At 38.7% G+C, this 23,311-nt stretch overlaps 1 protein-coding gene across 1 annotated transcript in view; it reads left to right on the forward strand.

Annotated features, from left to right (window-relative positions):
• Window positions 1-3,119: 3,119 nt before the first annotated feature.
• Window positions 3,120-23,311, forward strand: part of MEI4 (meiotic double-stranded break formation protein 4) — a 208,477-nt gene continuing 188,285 nt past the window's right edge. The window contains exon 1 of the mRNA XM_023544299.2: window positions 3,120-3,529. Within this exon, the coding sequence (XP_023400067.2) occupies window positions 3,301-3,529 (229 nt within the window). The 5' untranslated portion in view covers window positions 3,120-3,300. The remainder of the gene's footprint in view (window positions 3,530-23,311) is intronic.

Here is a 23,311-nt window from a genome sequence, read left to right on the forward strand (position 1 = left end):
CTTTAGAAATCGTGATTCTGACAGTTCAGAGAATCAGTTATTTGTTAGCAAATTAAAGTTCATTAGGGGAAAAAGAGGATGGGAGAAATAGGGCAAATTAGCAAAATAGTGTTTGCACAATAGCTGTTTCTGTACCACTTTGCCTGAAGGAGAATTCAGGGGTCACAGGGAACGCAACTAAATTTTTCTGCAGCACTGCAGGGACTTTCGTATGGTAAGGACTACTTTCAAAAGCGAAGAGAAAGAAATCCCATTTGAACTATTCTAAAAAGACTCTTAAAATTTTATAATTGAAACTCTTTAAGAAATCTATGACACTAAATACCTTCTTGGGAACATTAAGTGTTCATTTTAATTATTTACTATAATTATTTGAAAACAATTTGAATTTAAAAAAGACTTTCTAAAAACTGCTACTAATCTTCCCTCAACTAAACAGTGGATATGTTTGAGAAGCTAACTTATTATTTCCATGGGACTTTAGGGGAAATAGAATTATCTTTGCTTATAAATGATACTTTGAGGATGTAACTGTTATTGTAAAATAAAAAGATACATTTGTTAACAAAACAAACAATAACAAAAAAACCCATGAGGATGGAGTGTAAAGCCTCTGGTACTGGTTGGTTGTAGTGCTGTGTGTGTTTTGAACGTGACTTATACTGTACAAGCCAGTAGCAGACATCTTTATTAGCAATTGTTTCTGCCCATTTGTGGTATAATTCTAGTTAATGTTCACACTAGTGACCCTAGGGCACTTGCCATTCAGAAGGACTTTACAATTTGATTTTTTTTATTAACTGCTGACAGTTAGCATGGTTTTAAGACTATTAACAACTCTTAAGCAATGACTTAAAAATCAGAATACTTAATTAATGAGCTCACTTAAATCAATTAATTTAATATCTGTGCAAGATGACAGGGAGTTTGCTATGTTTTTATTATCTAGAAGACTTATTTCCTGTGTGTGTCTGTGTGTGTTTAGCCTAGATAGCCATTGTTTATAATTGAATGATCAGTTCCTTTTTTAACCAAAATACTTTTAAATTGGTTAAGTATTATTTTACTTCCCTCTCGCCCTCCCTTCCTTCCTCCCCTCCCTTCCTTCTTCCCCTCCCTCCTGCCCTCCCGCCCTCCCTTCCTTCCTTCCCTCCCTCCCGCCCTCCCTTCCTTCCTTCCCTCCCTCCCGCCCTCCCTTCCTTCCTTCCCTCCCTCCCACCCTTACTTCCTTCCTTCCTTCCGTCCCTCCCTCGTGTCATTTCCATTATATGTAGCAGCAGGCAGGCTTATTTCTTTAGAGAAGACCATCCAGGTGAGTATCAGATAGTCCACTGCTCCCCATCACTGACAACAGATGGAGAGTGAACCACCTGAATGAAATGGTTCCTGTGAAAACTAAAACAAGTGAAGCTCTAATTCTAAACGTTAACAGTATTTTACCCTGGTGGTATAGTGGTTAAGAGCTCAGCTGCTAACCAAAAGGCCAGCAGTTCGAATTCACCAGCCGCTCCTTGGAAGCCCTACTGGGGAGTTCTGCTCTGTCGTATAAGGCCACTATATGAGTTGGAATTCAGTTGAAAACCACAGGTTTTGGCTTTTGGTTCAGTCCTTTGTATACTGTACAGCTGTGAAAGGTTATTGCAACTGTACTTTGCTTTGCAACTCTATTTTCTTTATAAATATTTTTTGATTATAAATTAATATATGTTATTTGCAGAAAGTAGTAAAAAAGAAATATAAATTATAAAATAAAAATCATCTGTAATTCTGCAGTTAGAGATTAATTCTATTTATTGTATTTTCTATTTTTTACATAATTGGGATCATACTGTACATATAATTTCAGGTCCACCTTTTTTTCCCTCTACACCATCAGCATTATTCAATGCTATTGAAAAGTCCCTGAAAATCCAGCTTTTAATGGCCATGTAATATTCATTTGTGTGGTTATACTGTTATTTATTTTTGGTCCCGGTTTTCAGTATTATACGTAATGTAGTGATGAACATATTGAGCGACACATTTTTTGCCCACTACCAATTATTATAAAACAGCATTATGATACCTGTTAGATTACATATTTTCATTGATGAATTACATGATATCAGTTAGGCACACATTGTTCTAGGTGAGATCAAATCTGAAAAGATTTTATATGGTGGTAGACGAACTGTTCTTTGAAGGTTGCATAGCCAGTGTTTTGACAGATAAAAGAGAGTCAGTGTGGGGAAATGACAGTGGGGGAAATTTATGATCAGAGATGTGAATGGGAATGAATTTAGCCTGTGTGTATCTGCTTGTATGGGTGTGATCTAACTACAGTGACAGGAAAAAATTGAAGGATAAAAAGTTTGAAATGTGAGGTGAAGACTTTGAACTTCTATAGTAGGATAGGAATGACAGCCAAACTGAATTTTCTGAACCATGAAACCTTTAACTATTTATTAAAAAGTTTTATTTAGCATGCATAATGCACAAGGCCCTATGAAAGTCCAGTAAAACATGGTGGAAGCCCACAAGCAGCTAGAACATCAGTAGAGATGATATAAAATGAGTGAATGCAGTGTTTTGACATGCTGTCCCCATAAGTACATTCGTGTCATCAGATGGCGACACAGTGTTGATTTGGAAAGGCATGCACATGGTGGCAGTTGGAAGCCTTTGGTGGTATAGAAGCCAGCAGACTGACAACTTAGATGATAAAATATTGAAAAGATTGGCCTAATCTGTCTTCATATTGACCTCATATGAAGGGGACTGGTTAGAGGCAGGAATAGCAAGTAAAGGTCTATTTAGAAATGAAGGGTTAGGAAGCAGGGGCTTTAAGACTTAGCAGAATGGGTTAAAGGAGTGTAAGGGCTTACATGTAAATTTAGTGGTTCTGATCACCTAGTGGACCCTTCAAAATGTAAAAGCCTCAGTCCTACCCTAGATTTGCTGAATCTGAACTTTTGGGGATTGGGACCAGGCACATATATATTTTAAAAACTCCCTAGAAGAGAATAAATTCATGTTTGTTTTTTCCACCCCAAGAATTTGTCAAATTTTCTGAACCTACTGTTTGAATCTTAATATGCTTAATGTGCATTTTAATGCGTTTTTCTTCGTGTATTTTTCTCTTACCGTTTTCAGTTCCTAAGAATATTTTTCTGTTATTTGATGTCAAGTTGTATGAAAAACTTATTAATTAGTGCTACTCTGCAAAATCAATTTGGAGCAAATGAAATGCACCGTAAAAGTTAAAAGGAATTTCTGTAACTCTTTTTTTTTTCTTATTATACAATAGGAATAAAAGCCAGGATGGATGTTCAAGCATGGTATTTGAGAACTTCAAAGTTGGCTCTGGCCCTGGCAATTATCCGTTCAAAGCCAGCAGACAAAAGCAGCAGAGAATACACAGAACACCTTGCAAGGGTGGTGTCTGGGCAGGAGTCTAAGTGGAAATCAAAAGTCGAAGCCTTGGAAGCTGAGGTTCTGCAATTACGTCAGAAACTTCTGAACAGCATTTGTTCAGGATCTTTTAAGAATGGTGAGTGTGTGAAATCACTTTTTGGTAATATGCTACCCTGTTTTAGTTCAGCTTCACAATTATTTAAAAATTTATTACCAAAACACCAAATTGTTTAGTTGCCTTGAAAATTAGGTTTATTCTTTCTGTCATATACAGATTTTTTTTTCTCTTACTTCATCATTCATTAAAAGTTACTGTAACTTCCTAATGAATGGGGCTATGTTAGCCATTGGGGCGAAGCTGGAGAATGAATACAATGAAAACGTGAAGACAATAATGTTTTAAGCTTACTAGTGAAATGCATTGTGAAATCTCATTGTCCAACCTTATTATTTTACCTTGCATTTTTATTTTAATTTTATGTAAATTAATTCATCCAGTAGTCATATATCAATTATTGGCTGTGGGCCAGGCATGTGGTGGGTTATGAGGATCCAAAAACACATAAGATGAGGTGTTGTCCTCACTGTTAAATACCTACCCTTCTAGTAGGGAAAACAGACCTATAAGTAATTAATCCAGTTGTGATAAATACTACAGTAGAGATACTGACAAAATTTAGAGTAGAAAGCTATTCATTCTGCTTGGTTGCTAGAAAGACTTCTTTGGACTGGCCCTCAAGAGTCTGTCCATAATCAATGGGATGGTCACAGAGTGTCCAGCAAGAAGCAGTAACATGAGGAAAAAGCACAGGAGTCCCATTCAGGCCACTGCTAGTGCTGGGTTTCAGAGTAACCCACCTTTCAGAGTATATGCCACCAGAGTGCCCAAGTAATTATAACCTGGTGAAGAGGTATGTGGTAGAGATGTGACAGGGAGAAAGAAATAAAGGTGGGTTGTGACTAGATTCAGAAAGTTATTGATTGTCATCCTTAGGGATATTTTACTGTATTCCTCATTAGTAAGTTGACCATAAAATTTATTGTCTTCACGGAGACCCATGTGAGAGTAAAAGGGGTGAAATTAATAATTACACTAGTTCAACAGGCCAAAACCAGGACTCACTTGAGCAAACTGGAACATACGGTCATCTGTTCCTCAGGAACCACTCAACTTTTTTTTTTTTTTTAATTTTTATTGAGCTTCAAGTGAATGTTTACAAATCAAGTCAGTCTGTCACATATAAGTTTATATACACCTTACTCCATACTCCCACTTGCTCTCCCCCTAATGAGTCAGCCCTTCCAGTCTCTCCTTTCGTGACAATTTTGCCAGCTTCCAACCCTCTCTATCCTCCCATCCCCCCTCCAGACAGGAGATGCCAACACAGTCTCAAGTGTCCACCTGATACAAGTAGCTCACTCTTCATCAGCATCTCTCTCCTACCCACTGTCCAGTCCCTTCCATGTCTGATGAATTGTCTTCGGGAATGGTTCCTGTCATGGGCCAACAGAAGGTTTGGGGACCATGACCGCTGGGATTCCTCTAGTCTCAGTCAGACCATTAAGTCTGGTCTTTTTATGAGAATTTGGGGTCTGCATCCCACTGTTCTCCTGCTCCCTCAGGGGTTCTCTGTTGTGCTCCCTATCAGGGCAGTCATCGATTGTGGCCAGGCACCAACTAGTTCTTCTGGTCTCAGGATGATGTAAGTCTCTGGTTCATGTGGCCCTTTCTGTCTCTTGGGCTCATAGTTATCGTGTGACCTTGGTGTTCTTCATTCTCCTTTGATGCAGGTGGGTTGAGACCAATTGATGCATCTTGGATGGCCGCTTGTTAGCATTTAAGACCCCAGATGCCACATTTCAAAGTGGGATGCAGAATGTTTTCATAATAGAATTATTTTGCCAATTGACTTAGAAGTCCCCTTAAACCATGGTCCCCAAACCCCCGCCCTTGCTCCACTGACCTTTGAAGCATTCATTTTATCCTGGAAACTTCTTTGCTTTTGGTCCAGTCCAGTTGAGCTGACCTTCCATGTATTGAGTATTGTCCTTCCCTTCACCTAAAGTAGTTCTCATCTACTAACTAATCAGTGAAAAACCCTCTCCCACCCTGCCTCCCTCCCCCCTTCGTAACCACAAAAGTATGTGTTCTCAGTTTATACTATTTCTCAAGATCTTATAATAGTGGTCTTATACAATATTTGTCCTTTTGCCTCTGACTAATTTCCCTCAGCATAATGCCTTCCAGGTTCCTCCATGTTATGAAGTGTTTCAGAGGTGCGTCACTGTTCTTTATCGATGCGTAGTATTCCATTGTGTGAATATACCACAATTTATTTAACCATTCATCCGTTGATGGACACCTTGGTTGCTTCCAGGTTTTTGCTATTGTAAACAGAGCTGCAATAAACATGAGTGTGCATATATCTGTTTGTGTGAAGGCTCTTATTTCTCTAGGGTATATTCCGAGGAGTGGGATTTCTGGGTTGTATGGTAGTTCTATTTCTAACTGTTTAAAATAACGCCAGATAGATTTCCAAAGTGGTTGTACCATTTTACATAACCACTGAACTTTTTTAAAGCAGAGGATTGATACCCATATTTTGATTAAGAAATGTAATTCTGGTGACCTTTTAAAAATGTGAATCAACTCATGTTACTTCTTTGCATAAAGCCCTTCCTTAGTTCTTGTTATGTTCTGACTGCAACCCATAGCAGCGTGGATGATTTTACCTCTATTCATGTCTCCTACCTTATCTCGTCCACTCTCCCCCTTGTTCACTAGCTCAATCCACCCTGGCCTTTCCTCCAGTCTTTGAAGGCTCTTTCTCATCTTGGACCTTCATTATTCTCTTCTCTCTGGCTTTTTGTGTGGCTGGCTGGCTGGCCTCTTCCTTTCCTATAGATCTTATTCCAAATATCACCTCCTCAGTGAGGCCTTCCTGACCACACTCTCTGTATAGCACCCCTCACCAGTTATTTTTTACTCAAGCACCCCTATGGTTTGCTTGTTTATTTGTTTGCTTTGTTGCTGCCTTATCTCCTGAACTAGAATCTAAGTCCACTGAGGTGAGGGCCTTTGATTTTCTCAGCGTTTTGTGGCTCAGTGGTTAAGCACTCAGTTGCTAACTGGAAGGTTAGAGATTTGAACCCACCCAGAGGCTCCACCAGAGAAAAGACCTGGAGATCTGCTCTTATAAAGTTAACATGCAGCCTAGGAAACCCACAGGGGCAGTTCTACTCTGTCACATTGGGTTGCTTTGAGTCGGAATTGACCGAATGACACCTAACAACATCTACTCAGTGCCTAGTCCAAAGCCTGACACATAGAAGGTGGTCAATAAATATTTACTGGAAGGAAGTGGAATGCAGAGGATGACTTGGATATAGCAAATGAGAGGCAAGGAAACCATTTTAAAATCTTGTACAAAAGTCTATATAAGGAATGATGAGCTGAACTAGGTCTAGAATAGTAAGAAGAGAGAGGAGAAGAGATATTTATGAATGATTTCAGAAACTTATGATTTCAGAGTGGTTAAGGAAGATACAGGCATTTAGGATGGTTGAGGTTTCTAGCCAGGTTTATAGAATTAGTAGTGATGTTTTGAATCCAGATAGTGAATACAAAAATTGAGTTCAGGTTTTTCTCAGTGAAGGTTAAAAATCAGTTGCCATTGAGTCAGTTCCGCCTCATTGCAACCCGTGAGTCTAAGAGTAGAACTATGCTCAATAGTGTTTTCAGTGGCTGATATTTTGGGAGTAGATTGCCAGATTTTTCTTTCGAGGTGCATCTGGGTGGACTTGAACCTCCAACCTTTCAGTTATCTGCTGAGCACATTAACTGTTTGCATGACCCAAGGACTCCTGAGTGTAGGTTAAGCCGTGACATACGGGTACAGATACCTAGTAGGGAGGTGGAAGTAGGGTCCTAGAACTCAGAGGCGATGAACAGGCTGGAGATAGAGACACAGATTTAGGATTCATTAGTATTTAATAATATTTGAAGTCATAGCTAGAATGGTGCTGATGGGGGAACCCCTGCAGATGCCAACATTTGAGGGGTGAACAGAGGAAGAGGAGCCATTGTAAAGAATGTGGCTTTCGCATTATGAGTGTGCAAGTGTAGTGGGTAATAGGGCACTGTCTTTAGTTTTGAGAATTATCTGGGGCAACTCAGATGTTACTAAAATTGCATTACTGCGTGAGTGAAAATAGTGTTACAAGATTTATAGCTACATTTTAGTTTCTCTAAAGTCTTTCTAGGTAATGGGCTCTTTGAATATATCTAGAGAGTAGCAAACATGATCATTTTTTCTTAATTTTTTTCCTGTGCATTCATTGAATTTACACATTTAAAAATATCTAGCAAGCTTAAACTCTCATAGATATCCCTGGTATCAAAAACTGATATTTACCATCAAAAGTCTACTTACAACACTGATATAATGGTGTGTATTATTTGTTCATATCATGAGTGTGCCTAACAGCGAAGGACTGGGTAATAACTTGTTCTTACACTGAAGCACTTTAACTTACAGTACCTGAGAGAGAAATTTTCAAAAATCGTATAATTAAAATCAGCTGTACTCACAGCAGGACTTGCAGGTAAAGCATTTTAGTGCAGATGTTTGGAAGTAATCTGCCTCTCCATGTTTTAGCTTAAACTTCTAAAGTGAGGAATAAATGAATAGAGTCAGATGAATGGAGTCACTTTTAAATGGGAAAGGAAAAAAAAAAAAAGAAAGGGGATATCAGATGGATAGGAAAATAAAGGAAAAGAAAACCCAGCAGTTATTTAAAGATGCACCACTTGAAAAGACTAATGTGCTTTGTTCTAAGGAAACTCCATACCTTAAAGTCAAAGAATTATAGATGCATTTATATTATTAAATATTTCCTTCTGGAATATTCAGGGTTGATTTCCTTGTACAACTGTTCCTGAGTGTTGAGGGATAGCAGGCCCTCAATAAATGTTGAATGGAATGCTTCTTGACTGATTGAGAGACTGGGGAACTTAATTTACAGTATCAACTATCCATTGAAGCAGCTGTGCAATCCTGAATTCAATAAAGCATAGCTGAAATGGCAAAGTAAACAAATAACGAAGCATGATATGGTTTGTGTGGTATTTCAGGACCTCATCTATTTCTTTATTTTGATTTATTTTTCTACAACTTCTTAAAGAGGAATATATACCCTTATTATATTAATTAAGAGACTAGACTGTACAGAGAAATGATAACTAGAATTTGTCCTTGGAATTTTGATATATTTTTATTTCACTTAAATGCTCACCAGTAGAAGACTGACAAACAGAAAGAAATTAAGAAAGAAGCCCAGATATTCAGTAATAACATTTCTCAAAACCTTTTTGGTGATATGTGGCAGGCACTGTTGGTTGTTTACCTAATACCCAGCTCCCTTCTTCCTTACTAAAACACTCCAATTTTGTTTGGGCCCCGATGTACTCATCTTCAGTGGGCTAATCAATGAAAGGCTTAGACTTGTTCTGCCAGTATTGTTCTAAGGTTGCGCATGGACCTAATTCTGGCAAACAAAAGGTAAAAAGCAATCTTCTGAGCTCTTAGTAAGGATTTGTCCCCCAGAGGAAAAAATTAGAGGCACATGAAAGAGAACAATTTTAAAATTGTTTACCTCAGTCCCTTGTTTTCTGTATGGGGCACTGTCACATGAAGATATGATGCCTGGAACTGTAGTAACCATTTTGCAACTATGAGGCAATATTAAAAAAAAAAAAAAAAACTAAGGTACTAAGGGTGCTGAAGTGGAAGGATGAGAAGCACATGGGTTCTTATTGACATTGCTGAGTGGCCAAAGCAACTCTAGGATTACTTTATTATGAGTTTTTTTAAAAAAGTAAACATTTTTAAGCCATTTTTATTCAAGTGTTCTGTTTCTTGTATCTGAACACACCATAACTTACATAGTGGGGTGGGGGTCTTCAGTGAGCTAGCTCTGCTTTCTCTCAAGCATCTTCTTGAAGTACAGGGCAGAAACAGAGAAAGAGAGAAAAACACTATGTTCTTTAATCTAGATAACTTCCTGTTAAAGATGGGCTTATAATGTTGGCGAAGGTTTAGTCTGGTCTGGGTGAGTGGGTGAGGCAGACTAGAGTGTAGAGACTGGTCAGGAAGATGTTAGCGGCTATTCCTGCATGTAGACTAGGGAGTGAAGGGGTTGTGGTAGCAGTAGCAGGGCCTTGTCAGTGGGCAGAATGGCACAAAGCATCCATAAGCATATTTAGGATAAAAATTTTAATTTGTATTTGTGGTGGGTGTTGGTGGAGAGGCAAGGGGGAGCTGGGCAGTTACTATTGTACTTTTTGACATTCATAATAAGAAAGTAAATGGATGAAGTATCAAGTATGTGTTTTTTTTCCTCCCATAATTTCAAGTACTCAGTGTCTTCCTAAATGATAGATAAGCTACTGGATGAGCAGCTGGTTAGAGTGAGAAGGTTAGAGAAAATCGAATCAAATTAAGTCATTGACTTACATGTTTATTTAGTATGTATTTAGTGCAGAGTGGTTGTATAGAGTGCTGGCGTGTGTATGTGCACGCGCGCAGAGTGTCACAATCAATTTTGGTTAAACTTAGTTCTTCTGAAAGTGTTCAACCCTGGGAAACAGTCAACCCTCTTAGCTGACACTGCTGAAGTTTGCCCTCAATCTCTACTTTCCCCACTTTACTATAGTATATACTGAGAATACCTTGAATCCCCAGTGCTCCATTGCTATCCATAGTCCCTACCTCTCATCTTGTGTAAGTTTGGATTCAAGGAAAGGTTTTTTTGGTGGGGTGGGGTGGGGTGGGGTAAGGTGGAGTTAGACTGGTGGTGAGGAAGGGACAGAACGGGCTGGATTTCAAAGTTGCCTCAGATGTATACCACCAGACCAGGGTGGAGCTTGTTTTCGCCACCTGACTGCCACTGCCCTGGTCATAGGCTATTCAGCCTCTGTCTCATCTTTCTTTGTTCTTCTCACACAGCCAGACCAACTCCTGAGGAAACATTGCAAATAAAAACCGACTTATAGGCAAGATTGTGGAGCTCAGTAGTTATAAGTTGGGACATTCACTCTTTTACAGATGCTGTAAACACATGAAAATGAATGCATACACATTTCCTTCTTAATTTTCACATAAGCTCCCATAATAACAATTCTGAAATATATTAATGATGGAAATTTGTTGAAAAGTGCAGTTGATTCAAAACATACACATGTAATGTACATAAACATCACAGAAGGTGCCCTTAGGTTAATACAGATTCTAACGAAAGGCTCTGAAATAATATAAAGTAAATGTACAATTATGTGCTAAACATTTTTCACTCATAGAAAATTGAATCTTCCACATAGAATGTAGAAATTATCAAACAGTATCAGTAATATCACACTCAAGTAAAATTTTGCTGAAGATCATTTAAAAGCAATCGCAGCAGTACCAGTACAGCAGTAGGAAATTCAAGACTCATTAACAACCTGTGATATGCAGATGACACAGCCTTGCTTGTTGAAAGCGAAGAGCACTTGAAGTGCTTATTGATGAAAATGAAAGACTACAGCCTTCAGTATGAATTATACCTCAACATAAAGAAAATAAAAGTTCTCACAACTGGAGCAATAAGCAACATCATGATAAATGGAGAAGACGATTAATCTTGTCAAAGATTTCATTTACTTGGATCCACAGTCAATGCCCATGGAAGCAGCAGTCAGGAAATCAACGATGTATTGCATTGGGCAAATCTGCTGCAAAAGACCTCTTTCATGTGTTGAAGAGCAAAGACGTCACCTTGAGGACTAAGGTGTGCCTGACTCAAGCCATGATATTTTCAGTCACCTCATATGCATGTGAAAGCTGGACAATGAATAAGGAAGACTGAAGAAGAATTGATGCCTCTGAATTATGGTGTTGGTGAAGGATATTGAATATACCAGGGACTACCAGAAGAACTAGCAAGTCTGACTTGGAAGAAATGTAGCCAGAGTGCTACTTGGAAGTAAGGATGGCAAGACTTAGTCTCACATACTTTGGACATGTTATCAGGAAAGACCAGTCCCTAAAGAAGGACATCATGCTTGGTAAAGAAGTGAGTCAGTGAAAAAAAGGAAGACCCTCAAAGAGATGGATTGACACAGTGGCTGCGACAGTGAGCTCAAACATAACAACAATTGTGAGGATGGTGCAGGACTGGGCAGTGTTTCGTCCTGTTGCACATAGGGTCACTGTGAGACAGAACTGACTGGACAGCACCTAACAACAACAACAAAATTGAATTAATCTTCTGATATTATGGGTCATGAACATACAAAGAGATTAATGGAATAAAGAACTAAGTATCAAATGGCTTTAAGAGTTGCAAGACAATAATTTAGAAATGTAAACACCTTAATTACTGGCTCTACTAGGAATGGTGTGTGGAGATATGGAGCTAGAAGGGCAAAACAAGCAATGGCATAAGGGCTGTGGCTGGAATAAGCAGTAGAGCTCCAGAGGCTGAGCTTAAGTGAGGCAGCTGAGCATTCCACAGTATGCAGTGTTACCAGTGGAAATCATCTTTCTTAAAAATCTCTTCCTCCTCCTGGGCTCTGAATCTCATTGCATGGTACAACCATCTTCATTGCCTAAGCTGGGTACCAGATGGAAACCCTGGTGGCGTAGTGGTTAAGTGCTACGACTGCTAACCTAAAGGTTGGCAGTTCAAATCTGCCCGGCGCTCCTTGGAAACTCTATGGGGCAGTTCTACTCTGTCTTATAGGGTCGCTATGAGTCGGAATCCACTCGATGGCACTGGGTTGGGTTTTTTGGGGTTTTGGTACCAGATAACTATTTTAGATATCCAGGTAATCCCCAAGTTAGGTTAATCCACTTTCCATGTATCTCAGCAGTCTCTTGACTGCTTTCTCAGTACCATTTCCTTGGTTTTGCCTAATTTATCCCAATTAGATTCCATGTCTATAGCTGTAGCCTTATGGCTTTCCAGTCCAGATTACAGCCCAGTCTCAAGTTTTCTCATTGACTTTAGAATAAAATCCAAAATCTTTAAAGTGGGCCACAAGGTTCTTCAGAACTTGGCACTCGTTTACCTGTCCAGCCCAACCTCTCACCACCTGTGTCCTTCACATTTCTGCACTCTGCCACACTAAATTTTTCACTTACTGGAATACACCCATCCTATCTTAGTTCCAGGTTTCCATATGTGCTGTTTTCCTCTGTGTGATATGTTCCCTCCTCCTTTTTGTCTGTCTGCGTACTCTTCTTTTTTCTGATGCAGTTTTAACATCCCTTCTGCTTCCCCTGACTACCTCTCTAGACTAGATTGAATTCTCCTTCTGTGGGTCCGTATAACATTCAGTATTTTTCATGGCATTTTTGAGCCAAATCCCAAATGTTGAAGCAGCCTGTCTTTCCTGTGAGTCCTAAACTCCATGTTGGCAGGAATTGCATCTACCTGCATCACCACTGTATTCTTAGTGTTAGATCACAGTACCTGGTATGGAGATGGTGCTTAGTGAATATTTGTTGGAAGAATAAGTTTAGACATAGTTTATATGAGTATCAATATCTGGAGCAAAATGACCATACTGATTTTTAGTTTCTGGAGATCTGCCAAGCCTCGCAGAACTTTACCAGTGGAAGAAGGGCACAGAGAACATGACTCGGTGTCCTAGGGGACGCTGTCCTAGGGGATGGAACAAGGTAGGATGAATATCAAGGCTCCTGCCTTTGAGGGAGCCGTGTGTGTACACTAGTTCGATCAAAACAAAGCAAATGAAGAGGAACACCATGGGCTTCCGATCTGTGGAACATATAGCTAAAACTATTTAAAATACTTTTTCATTCCTAAGTCTTTGCTCAATGCGATTTTTAAAAATAGTCTAATCTGTAGCAAATCTTAATCTGGTCCTTACATTTAGGATTATATTTATTTTTTTGAAGGTTTTGTCCTTTTTTTTAATGCTCTGCTATCTGCTTTTGAGTTTTAAGACACTATTAGAAATCTGAAGGTACTGTAAGGATTCTGGAATTAATAGTTGGATCCTAGACATCTTGGAATTTGGTTTTTAGAGTAAATTCAGTGTGCAGTGAATAGAACAGGTAGATAGGCTTGGAGCAGAGCTTAGCTGGGAAAATTTATGGAGTAGGTAGCATCAATCCCATTATCAGAGAAAGAAGAAAATCAAATGTAGGGTATATGGAGTGGGCCTGAGATTTTGCATTTCTGGAAGCTCCCAGGTGATGCTGATACTTCTGGTCTGAGGACCATAATTTGAGTAACAAGACTATTTTTTGTTGTTGCTGATGGACTTTGCATAAAAGGAAGAAAAAAAGATAGGTTTGTAGTTGGAGAGGATACAAGGTGGAGGTTTGGTTTTGTTTTTTAAGATGGGAAAGACATTAGAGTGTGCTGGTATTCTGATGGGAAGGAATTAGCAGGGAGGGAAAAGTGGGAGACACAGAGGGAAGAGGGAATGATAAAAGAGATCAAAGGTGTCTTAGGGCTTAAAACCTCAAAGAGATAAGAGACCATAAGTGGAGGGAGTGGCCTGGACCTTCAGAAGGGGTGGGCATTTGTTCTTGTGAGGCTCTTCTGAGGTTTTTTTTTTTTTCTCAGTTCATTTCTGACAGCTCTTTAAGGAAGCTATCCTTTAAAGTTCACTTTCCTCCCCATTTTTATTCCCAATTCCCCTTGTACATACATCTGTCACCTGGTCCTTTTTTTTTTTTTTTTTTTTTTAACTGATTTTAATCAATTTTCATTCTTGCATCTCTTCCCTCTTGCTTCAACTCTGGGAACCCTGGTGGCGTAGTGGTTAAGTGCTGCGGCTGCTAACCAAAGGGTCAGCAGTTTGAATCCACCAGGCACTCCTTGGAAGCTCTGTGAGGCAGTTCTACTCTGTCCTATAGGGTCGCTGTGAGTCGGAATCGACCCGACATCACTGGGCTTGGATTTTTTTGGTTTTGCTTCAACTCTTGTTTAAGAAGTCATCCCCAACTCTTGCCTCAGCTGTAAATAAAGAAATGTACTCAAGCAGAGTTAGTAACTTGCCTAAGGTTTAAAAAAAAAATTAGTGGATAGTAAATTGTGGAATGGGGTTTCCGTAGAATCGTGTAATAGCGTTTTTCCAGAACGTTAAGGTATTTCCTTAAACAGTAGTTCTCTGGGTGTGCTGTGGAGATCAGCTGCCTCAGCATCACCTGGAAACTCGTTCGAAATGCAAATTTCTGGCCCATTCCTCACTTAAGTAGAAACAAGAGCGCTGGTGGTTGGCCCAGGAATGTAATGGCTTAACAGGCCCTTCAGGTGATTATGATGTGGGGTGAACTTTGAGAACTGTTGGTTCAGGGAACATGATAAAACCGGTGCGGAAAAGGAGTCAATAGAAACTCCATCGTTCCCTATCAAAAACACCTGTGTGCAATAATCGGCGATAGATTTATAGACCAGCCTCTGAAAGATTTCTCAATACTGACTGATGGTATTTGGCCCCCAGGCATTGATGATTTCAGAAAGTGTTCATATATAGTCACACTGAGCTGAGACAGGTGGTAGAAATTAGAGAAAACAAACATATGGTAACATTAACATGACCCCTTTTTTTTTTTTTAATAACCATGTTTGCTGCTTTTCCACACTGTTCACTGAAATATGTATATAAACATAATAGAAGTCCAAGGAATGTGTATTGTAGATCCTTGTTCTAGGAGAACTTCTCTCTTCTCTCCTTCCCTACTACCTACCTTCTTTAGTTCCTTCCTTCCTTCTCCCTCCTCCCTCACTTCTCTCCCTTTTCCTTCCCTCCCTCCTTTCTTTTCTCCCTTCCTAATAAATATCTACATATTTTCTGGTATATAAATTATGCCATTGTGTAAGACCTAGCCTTTTTTTTTTTTAATTTTTATTGTGCTTTAAGTGAAAGTTCACAAATCAAGACAGTCTCTCACACAAAAACTTACATACACCTTGCTACATACTTCCAATTACACTCCCACTAGTGAAACAGCCCGCTTCCTCCCTCCACTCTCTCCTTCCATGTCTATTTTGTCAGCTTCTAACCCCCTCTGCCCTCTCATCTCCCCTCCAGATAGGAGATACCAACATAGTCTCAAATGTTCACCTGATCCAAAAAGCTTACTCCCCACCAGCATCCCACTCCAACGCATTGTCCAGTCCAATCCCTGTCTGAAGAGTTGGCTTTGGGAATGGTTTCTGTCCTGGACCATGGCTGCTGGGGTCCTTCTAGTCCCAGTCAGACCATTAAATCTGGTCTTTTTAGGAGAATCTGGGGCCTGCATCCCACTGCTCTCCTGCCTCAAGGGTTCCCTGTCAGGGCAGTCATTAGTTGTAGCCGGGGACCATTTAGTTCTTCTGGTCTCAGGCTGATGTAGTCTCTGGTTTATGTGGCTTTTTCTGTCTCTTGGGCTCGTAATTATCCTGTGCCCTTGGCGTTCTTCATTCTCCTTTGATCCAAGTGGGCTGAGACTAATTGATGCATCTTAGATGGCCGCTTGCTAGTGTTTAAGACACCAGACGCCATTCTCCAAAGTGGGATGCAGAATGTTTTCTTAATAGATTCTATTATGCCAGTTGACTTAGAAGTCCCCTGAAACCATGGTGTCCAAACCCCTGCCCCTGCTACACTGGCCTTCGAAGCATTCAGTTTATTCAGGAAACTTCTTTGCTTTTGGTTTAGTCCAATTGTGCTGACCTCGCCAGTATTGTGTGTTGTCTTTCCCGTCACCTAAAGTAGTTCTTACCTACTATCTAGTTAGTGAATACCCCCTCCCACCTTCCCCCCCTCCCCACTCTCGTGACCATCAAAGAATATTTTCTTCTCTGTTTAAACTATTTCTCGAGTTCTTATAGTGGTGGTCTTATACAATATTTGTGCTTTTGCAACTGACTAATTTCACTCAGCATAATGCCTTCCAGATTTGTCCATGTTATGAAATGTTTCAGAGATTCATCACTGTTCCTTATCGATGCGTAGTATTCCATTGTGTGAATATACCATAATTTATTTATCCATTCATCCATTGATGGGCACCTTGGTTGCTTCCATCTTTTTGCTATCGTAAACAGTACTGCAGTGAACATGGGTGTGCATATATCTGTTCGTGTAAAGGCTCTTATTTCTCTAGGATGTATTCCAAGGAGTGGGATTGCTGGATGGTATGGCAGTTCTATTTCTAGCTTTTTAAGGAAGCGCCAAATTAATTTCCAAAGTGGTTGTGCCATTTTACATTCCCACCAGCAGTGTATAAGTGTTCCAATCTCTCCACAGCCTCTCCAATATTTACTGTTTTGTTTATTTGAATTAATGTCAGCCTTGTTGGAGTGAGATGAAATCTCATTGTAGTTTTGATTTGCTTTTCTCTAATGGCTAATGATAGTGAGCATTTCCTCATGTATCTGTTAGCTACCTGAATGTCTTCTTTAGTGAAGTGTCTGTTCATATCTTTTGCCCATTTTTTAATTGGGTTATCTTTTTGTGTTTGAGTTTGCAGTATCATGTAGATTTTAGAGATCAAGTGCTGATCGGAAATGTCATAGCTAAAAATTTTTTCCCAGTCTGTAGGTAATCTTTTTACTCTTTTAGTGAAGTCTTTGGTTAAGCATAAGTGTTTGAGTTTTAGGAGCTCCCAGTTATTTAGTTTTTCTTCTGCATTGTTAGTAGTGTTTTATATACTGTTTATGCCATGTATTAGGGCTCCTAACGTTGTCCCTGTTTTTTCTTCCATGATCTTTATCATTTTAGATTTTATATTTAGGTCTTTGATCCATTTTGAGTTAGTTTTTGTGCATGGAGTGAGGTATGGGTCTTGTTTCACTTTTTGCAGATGGATATCCAGTTATGCCAGCACCATTTGTTAAAAAGACTGTCTTTTCCCTATTTAACTGTTTCGGGGTCTTTATCAAATATCAGCTGCTCATAGGTTGATGAATTTATGTCTGGATTCTCAATTCTGTTCCATTCATCTATGTATCTGTTGTTGTACCAGTACCAGGCTGTTTTGACTACTGTGGCGGTATAATAGGTTCTAAAATCAGGTAGAGTAAGGCCTCCCACTTTGTTCTTTTTCAGTAATGCTTTACTTATCCAAGGCCTCTTTCCCTTCCATACGAAGTTCGTGATTTGTTTCTCCATCTCATCAAAAATGTCATTGGAATTTGGATCGGAATTGCTTTCAATCTATAGATTGCTTTAGGTAGAATAGACATTTAGATAATGTTAAGCCTTCCTATCCATGAGCAAGGTATGTTTTCCACTAATGAAGGTCTCTTTTGGTTTCTTCCAGCAGTGTTCTGTAGTTTTCTTTGTATAAGTCTTTTACATCTCTGGTTAGATTTATTCCTAAGTATTTTATCGTCTTGGGGGCTACTGTAAATGGTATTGATTTGGTGATTTCCTCTTCAATGTTCTTTTTGTTGGTGTAGAGGAATCCAAGTGATTTTTGTATGTTTATCTTGTATCATGATACTCTGCTGAACTCTTCTAGTAGTTTCAGTAGTTTTCTGGAGGATTCCTTAGGGTTTTCTGTGTATAAGATTATGTCATCTACAAATAGATATACTTTTACTTCTTCTTTGCCAATCTGGATGCCCGTTATTTCTTTATCTAGCCTAATTGCTCTGGCTAGGACCTCCAGCACAATGTTGAGTAAGAGTGGTGATAAAGGGCATCCTTGTCTGGTTCCCAGCCTCAAAGGGAATCTTTTCAGGCTCTCTCCATTTAAAATGATGTTGGCTATTGGCTTTGTATAAATGCTATTTGTTATGTTGAGGAATTTTCCTTCTATTCCTATTTTGCTGAGGGCTTTTATCATGAATGGGTTTTGAGTTCTGTCAAATGCCTTTTCTGCATCAATTGATAAAATCATGTGATTCTTGTCTTTTATTTATATGATGGATTACATTAATAGTTCTTCTAATGTTGTACCATCCCCGCATACCTGGTATGAATCCCACTTGGTCATGGTGAATTATTTTTTTGATATGTTGTTAAATTGTATTGGCTAGAATTTTGTTGAGGATTTTTGCATCTACGTTCATGAGGGATATAGGTCTGTAAGTTTCTTTTTTCATGGTGTCTTTACCTGGTTTTTGTATCAGGGATATGGTGGCTTCATAGAATGAGTTTGGGAGTATTCCGTCCTTTACTATGCTCTGAAATACCTTTAGTAGTAGTGGTGTTAACTCTTCTCTGAAAGTTTGGTAGAACTCTGCAGTGAAGCTGTCTGGGCCAGGGCTTATTTTTTTGTTGGGAGTTTTTTGATTACATTTTCAGTCTCTTCTTTTGATATGGGTCTATTTAGTTGTTGTACCTCTGTTTGTGTTAGTTTTGGTAGGTAGTGTTTTTCTAGGAATTCACCCATTTCTTCTAGGTTTTCAAATTTGTTAGAGTACAGTTTTTCATAGTAACCTGATATGATTCTTTTAATTTCAGTTGGGTCTGTTGTAATATAGCCCATCTCATTTCTTGTTCAGGTTATTTGCTTCCTCTCCTTTTTTTCTTTTGTTAGTTTCGCCAATGGTTTATTATTTTTTGGGGGGGGCGCGCACAGGGGAAAACATTCTTTTTCTTGTATCTATTTCAAGTAATTTTAAAGACATCTTATAAGGGAACATTTTTGTTTAGGAAATACTGTATATTAGGAAATTGGTAGAGAAATCTTAAATGTGATTGTGCTATACTATTATGCGAATCCTTAAAAAAGTAAAGTAACGGAGCAAAACGAAATACGTTGCTGTAAATGAATGCTAGCATGTTGCAGGCAATAAGCCCAAACAAATTTACTCATAAATAAAATTCTATATCATGCATGTAGAACTATTATATTCCAGGCCATACTGAGAGCTAAAATAACTAACCTTAATAGAAAATGAATTTCTAAATAGAATTTTCAGGCAAAGCCCATGTGTCTGTAAAAGTGGTCCTGAATAAGCTGTGATGTATAATGCTTGGGAATGAATGTCTGTAGAGGGAGGTGCACTGTCTGTGGGACCCACATAGGTTTCTTGTGATTTACTTGGCAGCACCTGCCACTTGGAGGGCTATCGTTGCTCTTGTCTTATCCTGCAGGTAAATGGTGGTTTTTTCAGTTGAATCTCCTGTAGGTAAATGGTGGTTTTTTCAGTTGAATCTCCTGTTTTGGAAGCGTCATTTATATGAATTTTTAAATTTAAATTGCTTGTAAACATTTCTTAGAATTAGCATGATAGTTAAATAAGTCAGAAAGTGCCTCTCCTATGGGGTATATGTGTTGTGAAGGGGACAGTGAGCATTGTGAGCTGCTTTCTGTCATTAAGCAAATCCATTGTTTCACATCATCAATTATTTTGTTGTAAGCATGTAGTGTTTTTCCTTGTTTTTGGCCTCCACCCCTTTCTCCTGGAGTCAGAAGTAATGCTTAAGTATCTTTAATCAATTCAGACTCTTTCTACCAGGTTTTGTGCTTTAAAATCCACAAGAAAAGGATTACTTTCAGAGAAAGCTGGTTTTTATGCTTTCAGAAGCCTAACTCAAAAAATCCTCATTACTTTTTTTAATTAATGATAAGTCATATGAAGAACAAAGACGAAGTTGCTTTTGTGCCCTCCTGGGGTGGTTGTTTCAGTGCAATCTTGTACACAGTAGTTTCAGAAAGATGTTTCTGAGTTTGATATTTAAGTTATCTCTGATTAAGCTTGTAAATATAATTAGCAGACGTAATTTTTGGAAGGTAAGACTATATAAAAATGTAATACATACAAAATGTAAAAATTCTACATCACCTTGACAACTGCCATTATGTATAAAAGTAACTGCTAAAAATCTGAATTATGCTTCCAGTCCTTCTACATACTTTTCGTAGTGTTTGAAGTTTTTTTATTTTATCACTAAAGTAGAATGCAGAATTTAAGGTTCTTTCTTCCTTTTCATTATTATTCTAATAACAAATGCCTTTTCCTGTGGACTTCAGTATATTTTGCTCATTTCTTTCTGTAAAATATTTTTCACACTGACCCTGTTCTTCAACATAGTTCATACAAATTAGATAGTATTTTGCACATTTCAGTACTTAATTTGTTAGTAATTGTGTTGTTAATCACTCGAAAATTTTTGTTTATCCTCATCTAATGACTTCTCATTCTGTGAACCACAAGGAGTCTCATGATAATAGAAATTTTCAAGCAGGAATCAGTCCAACGTGGGGCAAGTCCATGCTGCTGGGCTGCTTTGTGTGACTGCACAGTTCTCTGATGGCTGATGGGCCAAAAGATACAGCAGGAGCTGGACCAGGAGAACTGTGTGCCTCAGTGTCCTGTACTTTTCCAGTGACCTGAAACTTCTCTTTCAAGGAGTGCTTTGTCCCTGTGTAGCCGTCTGTAATGGTGAATACAATGATGATAAACTTTTCATAGTACCTTTTCATAGTAAATGCCATGTGAATGTAGGCATTTTGTACCAGAAGGCCTGTGTCAGTGGTGAGGAGTTCCCATAAATATGAAAAAAAAAGTACCGTTAATTAGATTTTCAATTTTAATTAAATTTTTTTTTTAATTTTGAAATTATTTTTTTAAAGAGATAAAAGTCTACATCTCCTCAGTGCTTAGTGCTTTACCTCTAAATGCTCAGACATGGTAAGGCCTTGTGTAGACCTAAGGTTACAGTTCCAGGCAGTGGCTCCGAGCTCTGGCTGTATATAAGAGTCATCTAGGGAGCTGTTAAAACTCTTGATGCACAGGCTTCATCCCAGGCCAATTACATCAGAATATCTAGGGGCATCAGTATTTTTTCAAGATCCCCAAGTTATTCCAGAGTGTAGCCAAGACTGGTAAACACTGGTTTAAGGCAAACTTTTATATTCTACATTCAACTCAGATGCCCTCATTGCCAGTTCTCATTATTGATCCAACTGAGTTTTAATTCTTTGATCTTCATCATTAAGTGCTTCAAGTCCTGTTCACTTTTAGCAATCCAGGTTGTGTCATCTACATATCGCAGGTTGTTAATGAGTCTCCCTACAATCCTAATGCTGAATTCTTCTTCATATAGTCCAGCTTGAAACACTTACTGATAAAGATCAAAGCCTTCAGCATGGCTTATATGTCAACATAAAGAAATATCTTCACAACTGGACCAATATGCAACATCATGATAAACTGAGAAAATATCAAAGTTGTCAAGGATTTCATTTTACTTGGATCCACAGTCAGTACCCATGGAAGCAGTAGTCAAGAAATCAAAGGATGTATTGCATTTTGCAAATCTGGTGCAAGAGATCTCTTTAAACTGTTAAAAAGCAAAGATGTCTTTTTAAGATTAAGGTGCAGCTGACCCAAGCCACGGTGTCTTCAGTTCCTCATACGCATGTGAAAGAAAGCTGGACACTTACTGAAGGAGACCAAAGAATAATTGCTGCTTTTGAATTATGGTGTTGGCGAAGAGTATTGAATATACCACGGACTGCCAGAAGAACAAAAAATTTTGTCTTGAAAGAAGTACAACCAGAATGCTCATTGAAAGCAAGGATGGTGAGATTTCATCTCATATACTTAGGACATGTTATCAGGAGGGTCCAGTCCCTGGAGAAGAACATCATGCTTGGTAAAGTAGAGGGTCAATGAAAAAGAGGAAGACCCTTGAGGAGATGGATTGACACAGTGGCTGCCACAACAGGCTGAAACATAGCAATGATTGTGAGAATGGTGCAGGACCAGGAAGTCTTTCATTCTGTTGTACATAGAGTCACAATGAGTTGGAACCAACTAGGTGGCACCTAACAGCAACAACAACAACAGCAATTTGCTCTAATTGTGAGATTTGAGAGTGCAGACGACACTTATGAGAGTGTATGGGGAAATTGTGGGCAGCTGAGGAAGGGCTGTTCGGTTGTCTATATGTGTGTGAATGTGCTGGTGGTGTGACTGAGTTTGGATTGGGCTCTTGGAGGGATCTCAAGCTCCTTTGCATAAATAGTAGGCAGTCATAAAAAGAAAACTGGCATTTACTCCTACCCCCTTCTTTTCTTCTCTAAGAGTAAATAGTAGTAGCTGACTTCTTCCAGCCTTCAAAAGCAATGTTATAAAAGGTATCTTTTTAAAATTAGGGAATAATTGTATTTCTGCTCATCTTTCAGTATTAGTTGTTTTTTACAGTGTTAGCTTATTGAACAATTTGCTGTGTGCTTTTGAAATAAATCCCCTTATGTTATCACTGTAATTCTATACTGTCCGTTAGGGTCACTATGAGTCGGAATTGACTGAGCAGCAACAGGTATATATGTGTGTGTATACAGACACACACAGCTGCATAGTCCTTTAGTTGAAATTATCCTAAGTACCTTGTGGCAGCATTTTTTTGATTCACGACTGTTGATTTTAATACTGTTAACTACCTTACCAAGATTTCTCAGTTATTAAAATTACTTAAATAATTAGGATATTATCTTTTGGATAGTTCTGTGGTAGTGTTTTGTTTTTGTTTTTTTTTAACTAGAATTTTCTCTTTACTGAAAGATAGTGGTCAGTCAGTTTTTGTGGCATCATGGATTTAGGTATTCGTCAGAAGACATATTGGAAGTAAACAGAAGTATATGATTGTAACAGGTTTGAACAAGGAAAAGGGCACTGCCTAGAACACAATGCCTAATATAAAATGCTCGAATACATCAATAAATGATGGTATTCATAGCCTGGCACCTAGTAGGTGCTCAAAGATTAATGTGGGAATGAGCATCCATAAATGAATGAAAAAATAACCAAGGGAGGGAAGTTACCACTGATGGGGAAGAAGGGCACTGAAGACAAATCTGAAGGCAGAACACTTACTGGAAAGAGCAGAGCTTTTGTGATTTGGTGAATCTGATTTGAATCTCTGCTCTACCAACATTAGCCAAATTCTTTCTGG

Source organism: Loxodonta africana, chromosome 1, assembly GCF_030014295.1.
Source record: "Loxodonta africana isolate mLoxAfr1 chromosome 1, mLoxAfr1.hap2, whole genome shotgun sequence".
Classification (NCBI taxonomy): Eukaryota; Metazoa; Chordata; class Mammalia; order Proboscidea; family Elephantidae; genus Loxodonta; species Loxodonta africana.